This window comes from Mangifera indica, chromosome 5 (genome assembly GCF_011075055.1).
Source record: "Mangifera indica cultivar Alphonso chromosome 5, CATAS_Mindica_2.1, whole genome shotgun sequence".
Taxonomy (NCBI): domain Eukaryota; kingdom Viridiplantae; phylum Streptophyta; class Magnoliopsida; order Sapindales; family Anacardiaceae; genus Mangifera; species Mangifera indica.
The window spans coordinates 12,583,744-12,605,462 of record NC_058141.1 but is presented as its reverse complement, the minus strand read 5'-3'; the positions used below and the strand labels follow the sequence as shown (position 1 = coordinate 12,605,462).

Sequence of the window (21,719 nt, the reverse complement as noted above, 5' to 3'; positions counted from 1 at the left end):
GCAATTGAGACCTGAGAGAGGATTTAAATCAAGATGGCAAATGTTGAGAAAATTAATGCTGCAACTGTTGTGATTGATGATGACCTTATTTTGACAACTTGTGTGGAATGGACTACACTCTTGAGTTCGATATGTGAAAAAAGGTTGGGTTTTAGATTCTATTGCTTCTTTTCATATTTGCAATGATAGAAACTATATAATTGGAAGTGAATGCAAATTTTAGTGATATTATGGCTGGTAACAAGGAGAAGCTGCAAATCAAATGCATTGAAAGTATTCATTTTATATTTCACAAAGGTATTGTTAGGACATTCGATATATGAGACATATACTAACTTTTAGTTACAATTTAATTTTTTTAAGGTGAGTTAGCTTACTTTTAATTAAATTTAATTGTTTTAGGTGAGTTAACTTGGCATGGGTATATGTATATTGGATGAAGTGATTGTTGCAAAGTGAACAAGAATTGTAGTTTAAATGATTAATAATCACTTCGTACACGCATAAGGAGACTGGAGCTACAAGGATTGAAGATGAAAGTTTTCTAATTCTTACAACATAAGTGAAATAGATCGACGGGCAAGTTAAGTTTGCACATAATATTGAAATGGTTGAAGATTCAAGTCAATAAAGAATTTGTTAAGAACTAGAAAATATATTGTTTTATTTTAGAATGTGTTATTTTTCAAAGAGTAGTGTTATATATATAATTTTTGTATACAAATAACAATTTATCATTATATGATCGAATAATTAAAAAATAAAAATAAAATATCTAATTATATGATGATATATAATTGTTTGTATATATAGTTATACATAAAAATTATGTATATAATTTTATTGTATTTAAAAAATATAAACATCTATAAAATAACTATGTATGGTTGAGCTTTTTAGATTTGTGTCAACAAAAAATTTTGTGGTTTTTCTTCTATAAAAGTCACAGGGTCGTGAAGATTAATTAGCCAAATTTTTATTCGTATTTTGCTCTTTGTTTCTATATTTCGTGGATTCGGGGGTTGCCTCACAGCAATATTTACATCTAATTGTCAAACAGATCATGAAATACCGACCGCCAGAACCAACTTTCCTGGAGCTGCCAAGCACGCAGAGCACCGTGGATATGATCTGGATCAGCACATCCCCCCAAAAAAAAAAAAAAGGAGCATCGGCACTCTTATTCATTCCATCTCACTGTAATTGAAATATTTTGAACAACATGTATTTTAAACTTAATTCAAAAAGTTATCCCTCCAAAGTTTGTACAAAGAAAGAAAAAAGGTCCTATCACAATACATCCCATCGTTTTCAGTTACTTAAATTAACCAGCAGCGAAAGCTTGAAGCCAACAAGGCATAAAAACAAATTCCAGATGGAAAAAACACCCATCTCTGATATGCTACTGCTGCCAAAACCAGAAACAACAGCTCAACTAAGCAGTTGCAGTGAGGCAAGGATGAAAGGCAGTACCACAAGCAATCCACTGCCTCTTTCTGCCTCGGGGCAGCACACATCCAGGAACCTTTAGCCATTCCCTGCTCATCACATTGTAAGTAACTAGTCGATTCATTTGTCTCGATCTCAATGACAGCATGAGCAAACCTTTGTTGCCCAGGCATGTCATCCTAACGTGCTTCCCATAAAAGTCCAAGCACCATATGTTTGGCATTCTGTCAACCTCCTTCCACAAGAGAGTCATCTTCTGCAGCTCCCATATGCACACACATGTGGCCGCATTCTTTGTCAGCAAACCCACAAGCATGATCCGGCCCCGACATTCGGCAAGCGTGTGGTCACTTAAGTAAAGCGGGACTGGGATTATGAACTGTTTCCATACACCAGTAATCATATCATAGGACACTATCCCTTCAGGGTCTGATCGCATGAAATAAAGCGTGTCATCAAGTGAAACTGCTTGTGATCGAAAGTTAAGTGATAGTGGGAGCTTCATATATGAAGGCATGCTTCCCGGTCGTGTCCATGAGTTCTTTATGGAGTCATAAATTTCATATTCTCCATCACACCCCACCCATAAGATCTTGTAGCCACAGCTTGTGGAATTTCCATTGAGAGTCATCCCCACAGCAACACGGGACCAGACCTCAACTGACCTAGAAGGCAACTCTTTGAAAGACTGATTAAGAGGGTTGCATACATAGAAGTTCCTATGACCAATGTCAAGAAAACACACGAGGCCCCCTGCTGAAGCAACTGGCAAGATGATCATTTTTGTGGGTAGAGATGAAATGGTAGGATGGTGCCATTTCTTCAGGGAAGGATCATACATGGCTCCAGAATTCACATTTTCGTGAGTGATGGTGTAAAACCAGGGATGGGCTGGTGGAACCTGGGCACAATGCTGAGAGAAACTTTGAGAGCTCAGCAAGGAATTCCATTTCTTGCAGACTGCACGGAAGCGAAAAAATTTATCAATAGGAAGTCTTGCAATGACTGCTTCGAAAAGGTCTTCCGGGAACTCTTTCCAAATTTCTTGTTCCATAACCTCAGTTGCATTGGTTGTTCCAGGTAAATGTCCTCGGTTTCGCTCCTTTCGAGATTTCTTGGTAGGTGGTGGTTTGAAAGTTTCCAACATCTTACAACTTTCAGATTTTCCAGCCGCCGTCACAACAGGGTAATAATCATCTGTAGAACTGTCATCGATATTTGGGAAGCACCATCTGTATAAACAAGACACAAAAATGTAGGCACGTCAACTAAACATGCTAAAGTTTTAGCCAATTTGTGAAAAAGACTACCCTGAGCCATCAGATTTAGAACATTAAAGGTCAAGTATATCTGACTAAATGTTATTATCTTTTAGTTATACCCATCAAGTCATCAGTTTAATAATTAAATCAAGTATTCTAACTTCGAAGTCTACAAGTCTCTATCTTGTTCATTAACACTAGCAGTAGATCTACTTGGTTCACAATCCTCCATTAGCAAAGCAAACCGCAAATTTTGGGACATAATAACTCAGTCTTCAATTGTATTAGGAAAGGCTCAATATTTACTCAAACAATATTTGTAATATTAAGTGAGAATTATGCTAAACTCATAGTCCAGGAATTGATCAACATCTACACATTTCCACATCACTTAATCGATGTTTAGCAATCAAATTATGAAATGAACATGAAATGGTATGTCTTCTATAGGGCAGTCCATCATACACAGTAATTTACAAACGATGCATTGAGAGCTAACTATTAAATTCATAAAAAATAACGGTAAGAAAATCAATGTTTGTCATGCAGCATCAAGCAGTGTCAGGCTCACATCAACAGAACATACATGAGGAATCTGCTTATCGCAAGAATCGGTTTACTAAGTACCCACAACTGGGATATACAGCAAATTGCTGGAAAATCAGCATCGATTTAGTAAAAGGCCACTGTCAGTAGAGTACACAGCATTTTAAATAAAATTTGCCCCAACAATACCACCAAGTCATCTGCTAATAAGATCCTCATTAACCTAACCTGGATCTCAGCATTACCCTCCCCGTTTATTTCCTAACCTGTTTCATCCAACTCTCAACTATTCCTCTGAGATACCAAATTTAATCAGGGCAAATTACTAAGGGCAGGTATTTTCTATGAACCAAAACACTCAGGTCAAGCAAAAGTATCATATAGAAAGAACTAAAGAGACCCAGTCTAGAACTAAAACCATAGTCTTAAAAAGAATAAAAATTCAAACTTAATTTGATCAGGAAGGAAACTCAATACTGTACAATATTAATCTTGCATTCATAAAATTTTCCATGGAAACTAGGTGAACATTGTGCCAATCTGCTCATATAAATCATGCCCAGAAGAAACCATTTTTAGTAACTATGCAGGTGGAATATAACCACCACTCCCAGACACTGCTTTTAACAGGAGTAAAATCTGCATGTTTGAGATTCTTCATGATGTTGGCAAAATGTCACAAATTGGAATTACTTGAATATATGGATGCACAAACATAATGTGTTGTAACTCTGAAACGTGCTATATCAAATAAATCCTAATCATTGTGAACTTAGGCCGATTCATTGATAGCAATGTAGCGGAAAAAGAATGCCAACAAGTACTGGTGAAGAGTGTGTAAACTTTCAACTTAATTAGCACAAAGTAGCAAATGCGTTATCCGTAATGGTAATCAAAGTTTTCTGTCATACAAATAACTAAGTCTGGACTTAACATTTCATGCTGTAAAAATTATTACCTAAATTGCCAACAAGAGTATTTATTTTCTGCTGAGAATGTTCAAGTGCATAGCAAAATGAATTGCATCTAAATAGGTAAAAATTAGTCACTAATGCTGCACCTTACAGCCTTTTTAATTTAAAAATAAAAGCCACGGATATAAAATCTCAAGTATGTAATCCTAAGGTGATATGACCCTATTGAAATTTATGTTGGAAACAAAGGTCAAATTGCACCTCTTCAAATTTCTTTAAAACCATCATTATGGCCCATGTAATCATTTCCGTGCACCAATAGTTTACATGACTGACTACACACTTATGCTTCTAAGGACTTCCAATCTTGAAGCTATGTGCATAGAGAAGCATGGTGGTCCTCATAAAATTCTCTTGGATGATCACAATGCTAGAGTATGCATAATATATGGTCGAAGGTACAAGCTAAATTTCAATGGGGAAACCAACCGTACTCTATATCTTGACAAATATGAATGCAAATGTATAGATATAATGGCAAACTAAGGATAAAAAGGCAGAGAAAGAAACTTCCACACAAAATTTTCCTAATTCATTTACTTTAAGCTACAACGGACCTATCACAAGCACATAAGTGTTTATCACTAAAAATGGCATGTATCAATTAAAACTACAACGGAGTTGAGGGGCAAACCAAAATTGTGACATTTATTCACATAATCCAGTTCTAAACTAGAGCTCAATAGGGCCCACTGGATTTGTTCTCAATTCACAAATTACAGTAGCCCAAAGGTGCACCCGAGATAGCACAGCTAAATCTTTATTGAGATGCAATTTTCTCCTCCATTCTTTCATACTTTTTCCCTATAATTCTCTTTCTCTGTTTTGTTATAAGGATGATTAGGCCTAGAGTACATGCTTAATTAGGTGCTAACAGACACAGCTGAAATTTTATGTCCAAAAACATAACAAAAACCTGACAGAAAATGGGCACACGAGATTTCATTTGCAATTTACCATAATAACAACGTGCAAAGAATATCATACATCACCAATTCAAAATAGGCAACCACCGGCAAGTTAAAGTTTTGCCACAATTCAATAGAGAGGAAGATAAATTAGTCAAATTAAATATATAAATAGAAAGAAAATCAGTAACCAAACCATAGCAAATGTACAACATAATGAGAAAAAGTGACTGAATTCAACTAATTCACACTGATCAAGAATGGCGTGCATCTCTTCCCTGAAAAAAAAAAAAAAAGAACTTGAAACTCTCCAACACAATCACCTAACTTACAACCCTCAAACTGCCGAACATAATTAGCCAAATAAAATAGCAGAAATAAATTTTCAAAAATAAAAAATTAAATGAAAAATTAGTGACAACCCGTGAAAGTAAGAAAATTGAATAATTGAGAGATCTAGAAAGCAAAAGAGGTAGATAAAATACTCGTTCAGGTTGTGATGGTCTTGTTCTTGTTGATAATAGTGAAAATAGAGGTAATGAGGAAGATGATTGTTGTTGTTTTGAGGAGGAAATGAACCGTATAGTTGGAGAAGTTCTCGAAGCTGACCGATGAGCTGCCTAAGCATGCTCAGTCCTTCCATGCCCAGTAACAGAGCCTGACCCGCCTCAGGCCTGAACTGACCCGACTCACCTCTCCTCTCCTCAGCCAAAAAACCCCCCACAGCTCCTTCCTCTTTGGTTTATTTCTTAACTTTCTTTCTCTCTCTTATGGGGGCTTGTTTACCCACTCGTCTTTTTCCACGTCAGCTGGCCCATTGCCATCATTTCTTGTTATTTTTCTTACCTGCACGCTACTTCGTCTTGTGATAATTCCCGCTCATATTTACCGGGACCTTGTTATGATTTCCCCGTAATACCCTCTTCTCTTCCCTTATTCTCCTAAGGCCAAAAGGGTTAAAGGATCTCAAATTCTCATTTACGAAGTTTTAAACTCTTAAATATTTATTAATAGATTATTAATATTAATAAAATTTATTAATTTAAAAATTAAAATTATTATTTAATTAATAATATAAAAAAATAAAATTTTATTTTATTTTTCTTATAAATTTTAAAAATTAATATTTTTTTTATAATTAAACTTTAAAAAATTATATTTTTTTAAGGTTTCAAATTTTTAATAAATTCTCTACCTCTTTGGTAACTAGTATCTTCCAACCTTCTTTTTTCTTTTAAATTTGTCTTCGTTCAAAAAAATGAGTCTTCATCAAAATAAAAATAAATCAATAAAAAAAATTATCTTTATTGATTTTAGACGAATTAACAAAAATCAGATAAAAACTTTTTATTTGTCTTTGCCCATTGCCAACTTGATATAGATCCATCAGCTCTCGTTCACACAAACATGTGCATGCTGCAAATGGGAAGCACGACTTGGCTACAGCTACTCGTTAGGTGGTTAGTGCAGGAGGAGCTAATGGACTTTGCCTCAGCCCTGTCAAAGTTGCTGCTAGCATAGGTGGGAGTAGCCAGGAAATCAGTTGCTAGCAACTAAAACGACAAATGGGGTAGACAAATCTAGTGAAAAAGGAGAAAATCTGAGTCGTGTGACACAAAGATGATAGCAAGATTAGATAGAGGATGACAGAGCTTTGGATAGTGACATTAAAATTAGAAAATAAATAAATAAATAAATAAACGGCCACAACATAAATGAAAGATGACGGGAAAAAAAGGTAAAAATATAATTTATTTATTAATTTTATTATGCATCATATAAATAGATAAAATTAACATATTTAACAGTTAAATTAAGATTTTAAAGAGTTTTTAATAATAAATGAGAGGCTACAGTAAACAACACTTGGCTTGTCAAGTCAAAAATGAAATAGTCATCCCATGGTCACGTGGGCCTCCTATGTTAATGATAAGCATCAGATGTTCAAGTTTAAAATTTAACAATTTCAACCTCAATCCACGCAGTATTCATATTTTAATATAAACAAGTTGCTTACCACATCAATTATATTATTGGCCAAAATACTTATTCCCACCCAAGGTAAAGGGAAATCTCAAGTTTCATCTTTTAACTTTAAAAAATTCAAAATCAATCTCTATTAAGAACTTTAATTAAAATTAAATATAAAATTATTGTTTACAAAAAAAATTAAAAATAGAAATTTTATTACATTGTTTTCCTTAAATTTAAAAGTTTTATAATTTTCTTTCAAAAATAATAATTTCCTTCTCAAATCTTTAAGTTATCTTTTTTTTTTTTCTCTTTAATGACGGCAATATATTGAAGAAGAGAATAAAAGACAGTGACATCTTTAATATTGTTGTCATATTTTCTTGAATAGAGACCCATTAGTAAGGAAACGACGAGACAATCTTTCCACCGACAAAAGTAGTTTATTTTTTTTGTTTTCATCCAAAAAAATAGAGATCTTCGTCAATAGATCTAGATTTTTAGTCATTATTGTAGGTATTTCTGTCATCATATTATCGAAAGTTGGTGTTACTATTATCATATCCTAATAATAATTGTATTTATATTTTCATATTTACCATCCTTTGACTATGTTTTCACAGCTCACTTCAAACAAAAACTTTACTAAATTGATAATCCGAATAAATGGGTTTATACGGTTAATTAAAATTAAAATAGCACCATTATTTATTATTTAAAAAAAAAATTGTAAGATTCAAGGGTTAATCACAATTCAGGCAAATAGGGAAGAGATGTAATAATTGTTGACTAAAAATGAACAGTCAACTTTCACAGGACGCGCGGGTCGACTCACTCCAACTCACTACTCCTGCATAAAAATGGGTGGTGTACTGACAGTGACAAGTTAAGGCTTTGAAAAGTGAAAACCGTCCAAAAAAGCAGAGCTGTGAAAAGTGTGAGAAAGCAGGTATTTCCTCCACTCGCCACTGCCCACATGTCCCCTGCTTGTTTTGATGAATGAATTGACCTGATTATATAAAAACTCTCTTGTTCTTATTCATGCTTTTTCTCTGTTCTCATTCTCCCCTCACTCTCCATTCTTTTTCAGGTAACCTTTCCGTTCTATTTTTATTCTTCTAGCTGTTTCTTGGGATTTACGAGTTTCTATTTTGATCGAATTATGTAAATAGAAGAAAGTAATAATGAGAAAGCCCAAATTTTATCCAATTTGGGAGAAACATAATCACTTCATTTTTCCGCCGGCTCAGATTGACAATTTTATTTTCCTCGTCAAGAGTACTGTTGATGTAGGTTTTGTCTGGACTTTAAAGAGAAAAAGCGAAAAAAATGTGCTTTTCCTTTGGTTTGTTTTGTCCTTTCTTTTTCCAATTATTTTCTCGGGAAAGTGAAACCAAAAACGGCTCATCGAATTTTTATTAGCTTGTTAACTTAGTTTTGCAGTTGAGACAGTGTGACAAGCTAGAACTGAAACCCTAGGGGTGGTGCAAGGTTCTGTTACCATATGAAGCAGATTTTTTTTTTTTTCGTGAAAGCCAGTAATGAAAAAATAACTTGATCTAATTTCATGGGTATTTTTAGAATCTTTTATTTAATGTTTATGAAGCACTTTTGTTGTGATTACTGGTGTTTTGTTGAATGGTATTTAATTTTTTTAATTATAAATAAAGATAGAAGGTTGTTGGCATCGATTATTTCGGTGAATAGAAATATAGATTTCTAGTCATTATTGCAGCTGCAGGAGGTTTGTGTGGATTTCCTGGCCGATAGGAATTTATTATTTATATTTTTAAATTTTAACAATCCTTCTATTTTTGATTAGTCTTGTCGTGGGGTCGGATTCAAGTCATAAACTTGTTGGTTTGCTCTCCTATTTTTGTGAGAATTATTGAAGGTAAAATGCTGAACATTTCTACCAAATAGATGTGCAAAGTACAATTATTGGAAAGAAAGAGAGTGAAATAAGTTATGCTGATGCTGTGCAACAGCAGTCAAAATAAATAAGATAGTTTATTTAAGAGAAAGGAAACCTTACAGAGGAACTAGGAATTATACCAGATTTAGACAGAAGACTATTAAAGTCTACACCAGTTTTGGGGGAAATATTACCACTCTATTAAACTCGTTGGTGGTGATGTTTTAACTCTTTCTTTGTCAGAGTTTGTTTGGATTCTAGTAGATCGCTTTTTTCTTTATAGTATGAAAATGGTAAGAGATATTTCTGTAATGTTTTATTAAGCTTCAGAATTTGCTTTAATTATTGGGTTTTACAGGGTTGGAGACTAACATATTCAATCGAGTAGGATACCGATTTTAATTCAGTTAGATCTCTGTATGCGGGTTGACAAGCAGACCCAATATTTTTCTATAAAAATGGACTATAGGTTTGCCTTTTTGTGGTATAAGTAACCCTTTGAATCGTAAAAATAAAAAAGGAAATACATGCCCAGCGATTTGCAAATGTGAGATTTGAAGGTGAGGTTTGCTCTGGTTATACCTGAGCTTTTTTGAGTTATCTGCTGCATTTTATAGTATTTGATTTATATAGAATCTGTTACTGCTTTTTATTTTTAGTGTCTTTGGTTTTTGCATGATTACATGCTAAATTTCTTCACTTGCATCTGGTGGCCTAGTTGGTAGTGCATTTTATGGATAAGAGTGTGTGAAGTATCGAGCAATCTATGAGTTCAGTGATGGAGTGGAATACAAAGACACCCTTGCATTGGGATTGGGAAAACCTAATAATGTTCAATGGAACAGCTGCTGAAAATCCTAGGAAGCTGCAACAAACAGAATGGGAAATTGATGGAGATGGGGCAATTGACTCTGCATCTTTCTTTTCATCAGGGGATGGTGCTAGTGGTGGTTCTGGCTCTGATTTGGGGCTTGCTTCTTTGTCAAAGAGCTTGAAATCAGCTTCCAATAATTCATCATCAATGGGAGAAACAAAAACATCCAAATTTGACTTAGATGCTTTTGAGGAAAATCCTGAAGATTTTAGCAATCAAAAAGAATTTGCCAAGGCTGAACCAACTACTAGTTCCCCCACTCTTGAAGCTTCAGTTGGCTCTGTTGAGCCATTGCTTAGTCTGAAGCTTGGCAAACGAATGTACTTTGGAGATGCACGTGCAGGGAGCAATACTAAAAGTTCATCTATTTCTGTGACTCCTGCATCATCAGTTGCTCCAGCTAAGAGATCCAAGTCCAATTCCCAGCCTACAAATGTTGCTGTACGTTGCCAAGTTGAAGGCTGTGGGGTGGATCTCTCATCAGCTAAGGATTACCATCGCAAACATAGAGTTTGTGAAGCTCATTCCAAGTGCTCAAAGGTCATTGTAGGTGGTGTTGAACGTAGATTTTGCCAGCAGTGTAGCAGGTAGAGCTCTGATTTTATGTTGGAAGATAATAAAATAAAAAATGATTTCTCATAGTGCATGAAATGACTGGTCTTTGTTACTATTTCAGAGGGATGTTCAGATTACAAACAATCTCCCTTGATTTACATATTTTGTAAAAAATTTCTTGAAATTCTTCAAGCTTATCAAGAGGAATTTTGATAGTTGATAGAATTTTTTTTGGTGATGTCAAAGGTTCCATGGTCTGTCAGAATTCGATGAAAAGAAGAGGAGTTGTCGTAGGCGTCTGTCTGATCACAATGCTAGACGACGCAAGCCACAGCCAGAAGCTATCAGGTTAAATCCAGCAAGGCTGTCTTCCTCACCCTATGGTACTGGTTATAAACCCAGACTTCACTTAACTTTTCCAGCTATTTGAGAACTTTGTCTGCTATGCCTCCTTAAATCAAACTCTGGTTATCCTTTAGATACCGATATAAAACTACAAAATTCATAATTAAATAAAGAACTACAGAATGTGCAAACACACAAACATAATGAATTTTATTGATAAAACTCTCACACTACAACTGTTTATTCTCATACGATAGTAATAAGAACTATAACAAATATTCTGACAGTAGAGGTGCCAGCCCCCTCAAATAATGACTAAATTCTTCCTTGCCTCTTCTTCATCTGATCTTCTCCTTTTTTAGTCTGTTTTGGCTTGGTGCTCCCAATCTTGGTCTGGTTGTTTGGCCCTGATTCCAGCTTCTATCTTCTGCTCTGGTGCCTTGGTATCTGCAGCTTCTGTCTTCTGCCCTGGTGTCTTGATATCAACAGCTTCTGCCTTCTGTCCTGGTGCCTTGATATCAGCAGCTTCTGTCTTCTGTCCTGGTGCCCTGATAACAGCTGCCATTATCTGCCTTGATGCCTTGATTTCAGTTGTCATTATCTGCCCTGATTTTATCTCTTTGCTGTCTTCTGAATTGTCTCCTGATTGTCTGTTATTTTTTTCTAATACCATGCCTGAAATCTTCCTGTGTACATGCATGATTGGAGGCCTAACAGATACTTTTAAATTATTTTCTAACAAACTGTGAAATGAAGGCCACTTTTATTATATATGTGAACCAGTGATGCCTTTTCCATAGCTTCCATTTGTAACTCACAAATTTCTTTTACTTGATATACTTTAAGTCTAGTAAATAGTGTGTTAAGGTAGAAATGTTAACTTTTACTCTTGCTTACATGTTAGAAGGAATGTCTAGCATGTAATGTTAATTCTGTTGCTGTTTGCAAATAATAAACAATATATATACATGGTGTAAATTTATGACCGTGAAATTTTATATTTAAGCAATATATGTTACAGTTGTGCAATTTTCAGGATTCAAAGAACACCTATAAAATCTTGATATCTTTTTTAATACATTGTACACCAATTTCAGGTATACCTTTTTCTCCCGAGACCTGATAATTAAAGTCAAAATGTATCCATTTCTATTTAAATAATTTTGGTATGATTTGGAAATCAAAAATTTCTAAAACTTGCGTGCTTATATTAAATTGTTGAGGTACATCTCACTGTAATTTGGGAGCTACTTCCTGCTGATTTGCTATTTTTAATTTGAGTTGTTTTTGTAACAAGTTCCATGGTCCATCAACTCATAACCATCTTGTGATCATGCATATATTCTATTACACCATATCCATGCATGAAGCTAGATATGATCTTTTCTTTGTCTGTGTAGATGGGAAGCAACAGGTGAATTTTGTTTGGAGTGGAGTCCCCTTTGGTCAACCAAAGCCTATTGAAAATTTTACATGGGAAGGCACATGTGCCTCCAAGTCTATTCAAACAAAAGGACATGTATTAAAGCCTTCAAAATTTGGTGGCACTGATGGGCTGCCGCCTCTACAAGGCCATCAGGTTCCAAATCCAGTGCAGGCACATAATTCTAATGAGTTCTTTCTGTCCAAGGACAAGGGTACCCCAGTTGAAATTCTTGACCAAGGTTTGTTCTTCTCTCTTTAGCAGGCAAATTTAATGTCTATTGTGATCGATATTTTGTTATTGATCAAGCTATCTAGCTTAATACCATTTTCCTTATCTAAGAATTCTTTCAGTGTTACCCACATAGTTTTTTAATCAAGTGTGCTTAAGTGACATATAATAGAAAGTGATTATGATATACATGTGTGAAGTGCAACAAAATTTTGTTGCTCACAGCAGGCTGACTGGTCAGTCTTTCTAGGCAAGATGTTGACACAGCACTAATTTCATATGTCAGATGATTTAGCTCCATTAATTATCTACAAAAATTTCAAGGTAAACTGTCTTTCTTTGGTGGAAGCTTTTCCATGGACACTTGTAGATGATTAGGCAACTGAAACAAGGGCACTTATTTATCTGAAAACAAGGGCATTCTTGTTCTACTACAGCTGTTATATGCATAAGATTTCTAGCATTAGATTTTGCCTCTAAGATAAGGTAAAGTGGTCAGGTGTAACTGCAAATTTGAATTTAATGTCTTTATTTCTAGTTCTTGAATGATTAGAGACAACTATTCTCAAGAAGTATACCACCTCTGTAGTATTTCAGTAAAGAAATGGATATGCATGTAGTTGGTTGATGTGGATTTCTGTGACTAGACACAGCTTTTGTTCATTAATTCTTCTTGAAGTCATTGGAAAGTTTTAGATTGTAGAAGCAAACTTGGATCTGTCCCATTCTTTAGGGAAAAAAAAAAATCTTTTGATGAAGTTTTAGTATGCTTATATCAGAAGGCTTTCTTGTGGTAGACCTTTTGTTTTTGAATTCTATGATGCTTCTCTAACCAAGATTGTTGGGTGGACTTAAAAGGTGGCTGATTTTTGCAGGTGTAAAAGAATCCATGATTTCTTTCAATTTGGGTGCGGCACAAGACTGTCATCGTGCTCTCTCTCTTCTGTCAGCAAGTTCTTGGGATTTATGTGAGCCGAAACAGGTTTCACATAACCAACCTATGTATACAAGTCGTACTAGCATGCCTCAGACTGTGACACATGCAGTGGCTCAAAGTTCTCCGCTACCTTCGGAATACAGGTGGACTCAAAAACAGTCGACTGAATCCCAAGTGCATACCTTGTCTTCACACAACGATGAAGGTAATTACATCCAGGAGATCCAGCTGTTCAGAGCACCATACAACAATGCATTTTATTCAAGTCATATGAATTGACTGCCAGGACCTCGGCAATCATTTCAGTCTAATAGTTTAAAAGCTAAGGTGAGTTAGTTCTGATTAGACTGTTTGCCTAACTTCATGTTTCGTTTTCCATTAATTTGGAGAGTCCAGTATTGCTGTATAACAAGGAGATTCTGTATATAGGACACAGGCAGTAAGAAGAAGGCATAACTTCTAGTAAAGCATCAAGCCAAAAGCTTCTTGCATTTGCTAGATGAAACGTCACCTTCGAGTAAAACAACTCACTAGTTTTTATCTGTGTTTCCAGGAAATAAAAGTAGTTTAGTTTGGGTGTTAGCAGCAGTGACCATCTCCAGGAAATGACATGCATCTGGTTACCAGGATGCAAAGACCAAGAAGTTGAATGAAGCCTTTTTAACCATATTGTTTTTGTCCTGCTTCATTATGTATGTAATGCCACGAATGTTAAAATCAATTGAATTTCATAATTTTTGCCCGCGTAGACCGATGCGGGGGGAAACCAAGGTTGATGGGACACTGATTATTATTTGCTTCACTATCATAGTCCTTAATCAGTTTTATGAAACGTTAAATAGTGACAGATTAAAGTTCGGATTGAAAAATATGAATTTTAACCAAGGATTTGGTTCGTTTTTATAAAATAAATCAAGTTTAAATTGATTTGAATATTTGAGTTTGAGTTGGTCCACATTAAATTTAGAATTATTGTTTATAAGTCAATTTTAAACTTGTGGGTTGAAGCGCATTACAAATATTGTCGATTTTAACATGTGGGTGTGGGCACATAGGGGCTTGGTATGACAATTCAGGGAGAGAGGACTCTAGCATTTGTGAGCATCCGGTGATCTAACAGTAATGTCTTAGGTCTGGGAAGCAAATTATGGAAAAAATGCAATGTCCAAAAAGTTGTCAACTTTCCTTTTGGTTCCCCCAAGGACAAGTTACTCATTTCTAACATTTCATTCATGTTGAGGGACTCTACATTGCGTTCAATATTTAACAATTACACTAATAATTTCAATTATGTTCTGTAAATTGGCGATATGTGAGATTTCGGAGGCAGGATTTTAGCCTCATGAAACAAAAGCGTCTTAAGTTTTCAGGCCCCATCTGTGTACTATTTTAGGTGTGCCATTGATTTTTCCTTCCTGGTTTAAGAGAATGTGTTGGCATCGAAATTCAAATGACACAGATTTCTTATCACTCACATAATTCTTTTGGGCTGATATCTTCAAGCCTACTTTATCCTTTCCTACAAACATCCACGAGCAGTTTTCGACCAAGGATGTGTTAGACAACGAACTTGAATTACTGAAGACGATTTTATTTGAGTTGATGTCTTTATAAGAAAACAAATTTTATTTCCCTAAAATCGTGACCTAGATGCCAATATTTGCAATCATTAACACAATTCACCGATTTGCGATCAAACTAGCAATTGAAACATAACTATCAGAATACTAGAAACTTTGAATGTTAAATGATGGGAGCATCCATTACACTTTAAACAGCTAACGATTGCACATTTTAAACCATGGTGGAAGAAGTACAGACCTTACATTCAACTTCTTAGATATCCTACCAAGGAACTGATACAAGGTGCAAGCAGGTGAGCCTACAAAGGATCTAGTCCCCTTCAGTCTAGGATGAATCTCATTCTCACCTTATTATAACCCTTCATTAGAGGGATGCAAACATAGAAGAGAAAACTATGATAGTAGAATCTATATCTATAAAATTGCCACATTCCAATCTTCCAAAAAGTTTTATGTGATTTAAAAAATCAATATGCCAGCCTCACCTCAATAATGCTAGCTAAGTTATAAAATAATCTCAGAGTGCAGTAACTACATATGTTAAGACCATAAAAGTTTAGGTTTTGTTTGCCATCTTGTAAAAGAGCGCATTGTTAAAATTAAACTTTTTCCTTTTAGTGACTTAATATGTGCCCTTACGGGCACAATTTAACCAATCCAAGCTTCAAGGTCAGAAAACCAGACTATTATGAGCCACACCCAGAGGTATCAATGGGGTAGAAAATGGTCTGCGCATAAATCCTAAAGACATGATAAGACCTAGTAAATTAGTTAAGTTGGAAACTCAACAATCCAACAAATGAAGACAATCCAAAACCATACGCAAACCAAAATCTTTTAGCAGCCGGTTAACATATCTAAAATTTAGGGGTAGTACTAGAACAAATGAGTTGATTTCCAAAAAGTACAAAGCCTAACTAATAGGAACCAGAACCAACCTGTAAAATCTTTGCCAGACCAAGCTAGCTGACACATATATAAGGATCCATTAAGACCACAAATGCCAGTGCATTTAATACAACAACCTGACACGAATGATGAGAAGGTAGAGTAACTTGACAACCGCCGCAACATGAGGACAACACAACTGACTTTCAGACACCCATATTGAGCAATTCTGGATGAAAACCCTGGACCTTCTCAACCCTCAAACATGTCCTAGTACTCACTGGAACAGTAGACAATTGCAAATCAATGGATGCAGAAGTGAAAAAAAAAAAAAAGACAATTAACGAGGAGCATTGGCATGATCTAATCAGCAGAAGAGCATAAGAGAATGGGAGGGGAAGGGAAGAGAGGTAACCTTTGCTGAAATTCATATCCACAAAAGGTTCATAAAGTTGAATTCTTATTGAATTTGTAATGTGCACATATGCGACTGATAAAAACAAAAATTGCAAGCAGCAAGCACCAATACAAAAGAAATGTATCACATAACAGACCTGATCATTTTCTTCTGGTGTTGGTGAAAGGGATTTCTTTAATTCAGCTGGTTTTTCAGCCCCACAATTCTGTCTATTGCACTTTGTCCTAAATGGATAATTTATGTTGTTACATTTCTCGCACTTCCAGCTGCCCTCTGGCATCTTTTGTTCTGAAGGACATGAAACATATTAATATCAACTTGTAAGTTATGCCAACCATGTTTACAGAGTTATACGGGGGCTTACTTGAATTTTTATCAGATTTTGCAGCCTGCATTTGCAAGAAAGTGTAGTAAGAAATCAAAATTAAGAGTTATCATGTGCAGTACCAGACACTAACAAAGTGATATGAAAGGTTAATTAAGTAGGAAACAGGAGAACCATCCCATGAACACTATTAAGTGAAATTAATTTGAGATTCATGAGGAACAGAGAAGCACAAACCTGGGATCCAGGCTTTGGCGTATTGCACTTCCTCATGTTACAAACTGTTCTAAAAGAAAAGTTTATATTTCCGCATTTTGGGCAAGTCCAATCATTATCACGTGTAGCATCTAAGGGAGCATTTGAAGAGGAAGAAATCAAAGTTAAAGCACAAACAAGTTGTCACAATACACTGTAATGTGGTTTAGAGGTCACAACGACATGACAAACCTGCACCTTTTTTCTGAGATTTATCCTCTGGAAAAAACCCTGGTCTCGGCCCCTGTGCGAAGAAGTAGACTCACAAATTAACACACATACTACTAAAGGAACTCTACTAAAAGGCAAATTTGTCTTTTGTATTTTACTAACCCAAAAAAAAAAAAACACTCTACTAAAAGCTGGAAATCACAAGGAGAGGACAAGACAATGAAATTGATTAAAAACACATTAACACATTCTCCATATATTCATGTGTTAACCCAAAGCCATGAAATCATCAGACTGATGGTAAAGAATTTCAGACATCAAAATATAGTCTATGACAGAAAACTCAACATCTGAGGTACATTTTCCAATAATATCAAATAAAAATAAGCTCATAATAGAGAGCTTTAGACAATACCAGTGCAGCAGGACCCATAGGCAGACCCAAGCCATATCGGTCCATCAATGGTGGTGGCATACCATACATCCCACCTGCAAGAAAAGAAGAAAGTGGTCACCTTCATCACTGTTAAACTAGAAGATTTTGTTCTGATGAGCAGTGGCTTCTTGAAGATACGCGATTATAGAGAGGGTTGTATTGCAGCATGAGTTATAACAAAATACCAAGCAGATATATAAGCAATCATCATGAAGAAATAACAAGAGATGATAATGAAAGAAAAAGACAGAGATACCATTTCCCATCATTGATCCACCAGAATAAGGAGCTGGTCCAGACATATGCAACGGTCTATATGGGCTCCCAGCAGAAAGGCGACTACCATAGTTGTAATGATAAGCTGAGCCCCCAGGAAAAGGAATATCATAAGGAGGAATAGATGACCCATTGAAAAGAGAAGAACCATAAGGAGGCATGCCCAGATACATTGAAGACGGTGCACCAGAACCAACATAAGGAGCTGAAGAGGAGTAATTCTGTGGTGCTTGCATAGGCTTTGCAGCAGATTTCTGCAGGAAATGACAATGAACATTAAGCAAAAATTAAAATTAAAAAATATTCTCGAAGCAGTTAAAAAGAAACAAAACCAAAAGTTACCATAAGTTATCAATTCAATAGCAAATTCAAAAGCCATAAATTGATCAACAAATCTTGTTACTGAGATCTATGTAGCACGGAAATGCTAAAACATATTTTCTCAAAAATACAGGAAATGGAAATGTGGGAAAATGTATAAATATGAAAAATATAAGGGTTTTTTTATAAATACCAAATTTATATAAAAAATAAAGTCACTAGTATTTCTTTAAAAAAATACAACTTTTTAGCATCAAACAAATATGCAGAGTGAAAAAAATATGGACAATACCACCTATTTCAGGTGGAAAATATGCAATGTAATTAACAAAGGACAGAAACCATATGCTTTAAGAAACAAAATTTTACTGAGCAACAATGCAGAAAATATAAAATTTACCAATGATAATCCAATTCATTGTTAAAGAGACTGAATAGTGCAGAGTGAAATAAGTTGGTGCAATGTATGCAATCCAAGTAATAGATTGCAACTTTTTAAGATAGCTAATTGCAGTATTCTTTTGAAAATAATTGTGAAGTTTAAAGAGACCAAATAGTGCAGAGTGAAATAAGTTGAGTGCAATGAATAGTGCAGGATTCTTTTTAAGATAGTTGAGTGCAATGATATGAACTAAACATTGTTTTGTTCTTCTGAGACACTTAATATCAATGAACTCACAAAGCACACAAGACCCGAATGTTTAACATTAACTGAGCACGTATATAAATAGAACACTAAGCCAAAAATACAGAGGAAGGCAACTTACAAAAACAAACACACTAAAAAAAAAAAAAACAATGTAGACACTAAAAAACTCCAGGCTGGGAGAAGCCAACCCAGCAGCCACAAACCATTCCCTTGCAAGCAAAAACACAAAGAGGAGCTACAACAGGAGAAGCAACACCACTCCAGCCAAAAAAAAAAAACTCTGGTTTGCTTATACTCGTTGTTATAACTTCAGTTCCAGCTTAAACTCTGGTTTTCTATCAACTAATTTGAGGAAGTTTGAGCCGTAAACACTCCAGCTGTTTTCATTACACATTTTTCAATCCAGGAGAGAAGCAACACCAATCCAGCAACATAACTTCTATTAACAATACGAAATAAAAGTGGCTGTTTTCATTATGCTTATTTTTCAATTATATGCTTCACATTTTTTTTATTTCTTCTTCAAATCTGAATTTACAGGGGTTATCTTATTCTTATCCTAAATGCAGAGGAAGATTACAAAAGTGGAAATATGGGCTGACAATGTCTCATTACAGCCATTCGCTAAGAAGCAATGGAGATCGCACCAAGACAAAAGCATTGAAAAGGTAATATCTTAGCATCTATACAGCATCAACAAAAGAATTCATCTCAATCAAAGTTCAATGCACTAACAATTCAAAGATGAGTTTGTAGAGAGCTCGCCAAGATTTTAAGCATCGAAGAGGAGACGACTTTTGATGCCGAAGAGGTGACAACTTTCATCTCCTGAGTGTAGAGGAGATGATATGAAGGCTAGGGGTTTTCATTGGGAATGTCAGTTAAAAATGATGGAACATGCTTAGGATGTTGAAGTGGAAACGCATTTCAAATTTTTTATTTATTTCTGAAACAGGCCCGAAACATTTCACACCAGTTCCGGCCTGTTTCTGTTTTTGGAACGCTTCGGAAATGCAAAAACGCACTGTGCTTCCTAGACTAAAATTGATCAAGGAACTAGATAGCTTACTATGAGATGTAAAACATAAAGCTAGTGAATCCCATAAAATAATTAAGATCATGTTTATAGAACAGTAATAAAAAATACAGCAATGAAGAGCTTTCACCTATTTTAGAGTGAACAGAAACTAAATCCAAGAAAATTAATGAGTTAAACAAAAAAGTATATATGTAGATGAGTAACAAATCTATACAAAACAGTGAGGGATGATAGATATGAAATTAATTCATACTAATTCTACAAAGCTAAGAATCTCAAACAAATTAAACTTTTAATAAGCGCTGAGCAAGTTGAAAATATAATATCTAGCATCGATGATTCTAGATACAATTACTACAGCACATGACTTACTGAGTTATGATCAGCTGGTCGGGGTTGGGTGCAATTACGCATATTGCAAGTCATCCTAAATGAAAAATTGACATTGCCACAGCTAGGACATGTCCAATCATCTTCCCTACGACTACCTAAAGATACCAGGAATTTGAAGTTGTGTCAATATCATAACCAAAAAGATCAAAATCAACAAAGCACCAGCCAAAAAGAATTAATCACAACTAATTGCAGAACCAAACTCAAGAAAGCAGAGATTGATAAAATAGATAATAACAATAAAAGTCAGCATGTGACACCTAGCTTTGTCTGATTTACCGTCCGATTCCCTTAGGTAAGCATCAGAGATGTTCTCACTAAATTAATCTGTATATTAAATTGCTTGAAATATTTTTTCATAGCCAAATGCACTAAAGGAGCATCATGCATTTCTGTTAAACAGCACAAATGCACTTCAAATCACCCACTTCCTCATAAAACCTGTGTTATTGTGTTTTTTTTTTTTTTTTTTTTTACGTTTGCTTGAAGGAAAATATCACAGACAATTTGATTGCTATTGTATGTGTTATAGTTTGGTGACAAAAAGTAATGGCAATCAAATTGTATGTAATATTTTCCTTCAAGCAATAGAAAAAAAAAACACACAATAAAGTGACAAGGCACTATGCACTAAAGATTTTATATTTTACTTAAAGCATTGAATAAAAATCTATAGAAAGCAGAACCAAAGCATCACATACCATCAGTCCTAGCACGCTTGGCAGCCGATGAATTTCTGTTATCAACCTGAACAACACATAAAACAATAAAAAATTCCATACACTAAACAGAAAAATAAATATTACTATAAATTCATAAAACTGAACACTAAAATTAACTTCTCGATTCCAACCACGCTTATAGAACATCTCCGGACCCAAAAATTGCCCTAAATTAAATTCACCGTAACCATAAGTCAAAAGTTAATTTCTGATTAAAAAAAATGTGTTGAAAAAAACCGCAAAAAGTAACGCAATTGTGAAAAACATACGACGAAACCCTAAATTCCCACTGAATCAAACACGAAAACAATGGCATAAAATTTAGATCTATTAGGGCTCGAAACAGCAGAAAAAATTAAAAGAACAATAAAAGGAAAAACTAACCAACAAATTGAACAAATCGAAATAGGCAATACCTGAGACATAGCGGCGGAGAGAAACGACTAAACCTGTTTTAGGTTGAGAGGGACAGAGAAGAGAAAGAGGAGAGGATTTTGTTACCGTCTACAATAGCACGCAGTGAGCAACACGCTCAAAAGTGACGGGCGATTAAAGGTAACGGGGTTAGTTTTATTATTGGGTTACCAATACCAAATAATAACCATATTTCAGGCCATGTAAAAGTAACCAATTCCCCATGCACTGCCCTCACAGTCAAACGCCAATTTAATTAAACAAAACGAATTACATTCTCCCACTCGTGGTCAAGGCTACATTTTTTTTTTCATATTTTCTCATTTAAAATCAAATTCTTTTAATAAAAAAACTAAAAAATAAAATTATTATATTATTTTAACTATTTTATTTACAACTCCAAATCAACAAAAATTAAAATAAATCTTTTAAAAAACTA

The 21,719-nt window shown here is 34.9% G+C and overlaps 3 protein-coding genes across 7 annotated transcripts; 1 reads left to right on the top strand and 2 right to left on the bottom strand.

The window, feature by feature from the left end:
* Window positions 1-1,209: 1,209 nt before the first annotated feature.
* On the bottom strand, window positions 1,210-5,895 carry LOC123217204 (F-box only protein 6-like). The gene is made up of 2 exons (XM_044638028.1): window positions 5,625-5,895; window positions 1,210-2,681 (listed from the first exon to the last, which is right to left on the bottom strand). The coding sequence occupies exons 1-2, from the start codon at window positions 5,780-5,782 to the stop codon at window positions 1,436-1,438; spliced, it is 1,404 nt and encodes a 467-aa protein (XP_044493963.1). The 5' UTR covers window positions 5,783-5,895; the 3' UTR covers window positions 1,210-1,435.
* Window positions 5,896-8,114: 2,219 nt separating this feature from the next.
* Window positions 8,115-14,192, top strand: LOC123216900 (squamosa promoter-binding-like protein 2). Of its 3 annotated transcripts, XM_044637554.1 has the most exons (7): window positions 8,265-9,318; window positions 9,384-9,585; window positions 9,744-10,486; window positions 10,701-10,837; window positions 12,200-12,463; window positions 13,329-13,717; window positions 13,944-14,192. In XM_044637554.1, exons 3-6 carry the CDS (start codon window positions 9,792-9,794, stop codon window positions 13,667-13,669), a joined length of 1,437 nt encoding a protein of 478 aa, XP_044493489.1. In that variant the 5' UTR covers window positions 8,265-9,318; window positions 9,384-9,585; window positions 9,744-9,791; the 3' UTR covers window positions 13,670-13,717; window positions 13,944-14,192. The 3 variants fall into 3 exon arrangements, with proteins under 3 accessions (XP_044493492.1, XP_044493489.1, XP_044493491.1); XM_044637557.1 differs by lacking the exons at window positions 8,265-9,318; window positions 9,384-9,585 and adding an exon at window positions 8,115-8,200; XM_044637556.1 differs by lacking the exon at window positions 9,384-9,585.
* A 1,600-nt stretch (window positions 14,193-15,792) lies between these two features.
* On the bottom strand, window positions 15,793-21,438 carry LOC123216901 (ranBP2-type zinc finger protein At1g67325-like). 3 transcript variants are annotated; one of them, XM_044637560.1, is made up of 11 exons: window positions 21,283-21,364; window positions 20,984-21,033; window positions 20,846-20,891; window positions 20,124-20,239; window positions 17,723-17,996; window positions 17,446-17,519; window positions 17,052-17,103; window positions 16,842-16,951; window positions 16,644-16,668; window positions 16,416-16,567; window positions 15,793-16,141 (listed from the first exon to the last, which is right to left on the bottom strand). In XM_044637560.1, the coding sequence occupies exons 2-11, from the start codon at window positions 21,011-21,013 to the stop codon at window positions 16,139-16,141; spliced, it is 882 nt and encodes a 293-aa protein (XP_044493495.1). In that variant the 5' UTR covers window positions 21,014-21,033; window positions 21,283-21,364; the 3' UTR covers window positions 15,793-16,138. The 3 variants fall into 3 exon arrangements, with proteins under 3 accessions (XP_044493495.1, XP_044493494.1, XP_044493493.1); XM_044637559.1 differs by lacking the exon at window positions 20,984-21,033 and having other exon boundaries at window positions 21,283-21,438; XM_044637558.1 differs by lacking the exon at window positions 21,283-21,364 and having other exon boundaries at window positions 17,058-17,103; window positions 20,984-21,028.
* Window positions 21,439-21,719: the final 281 nt, after the last annotated feature.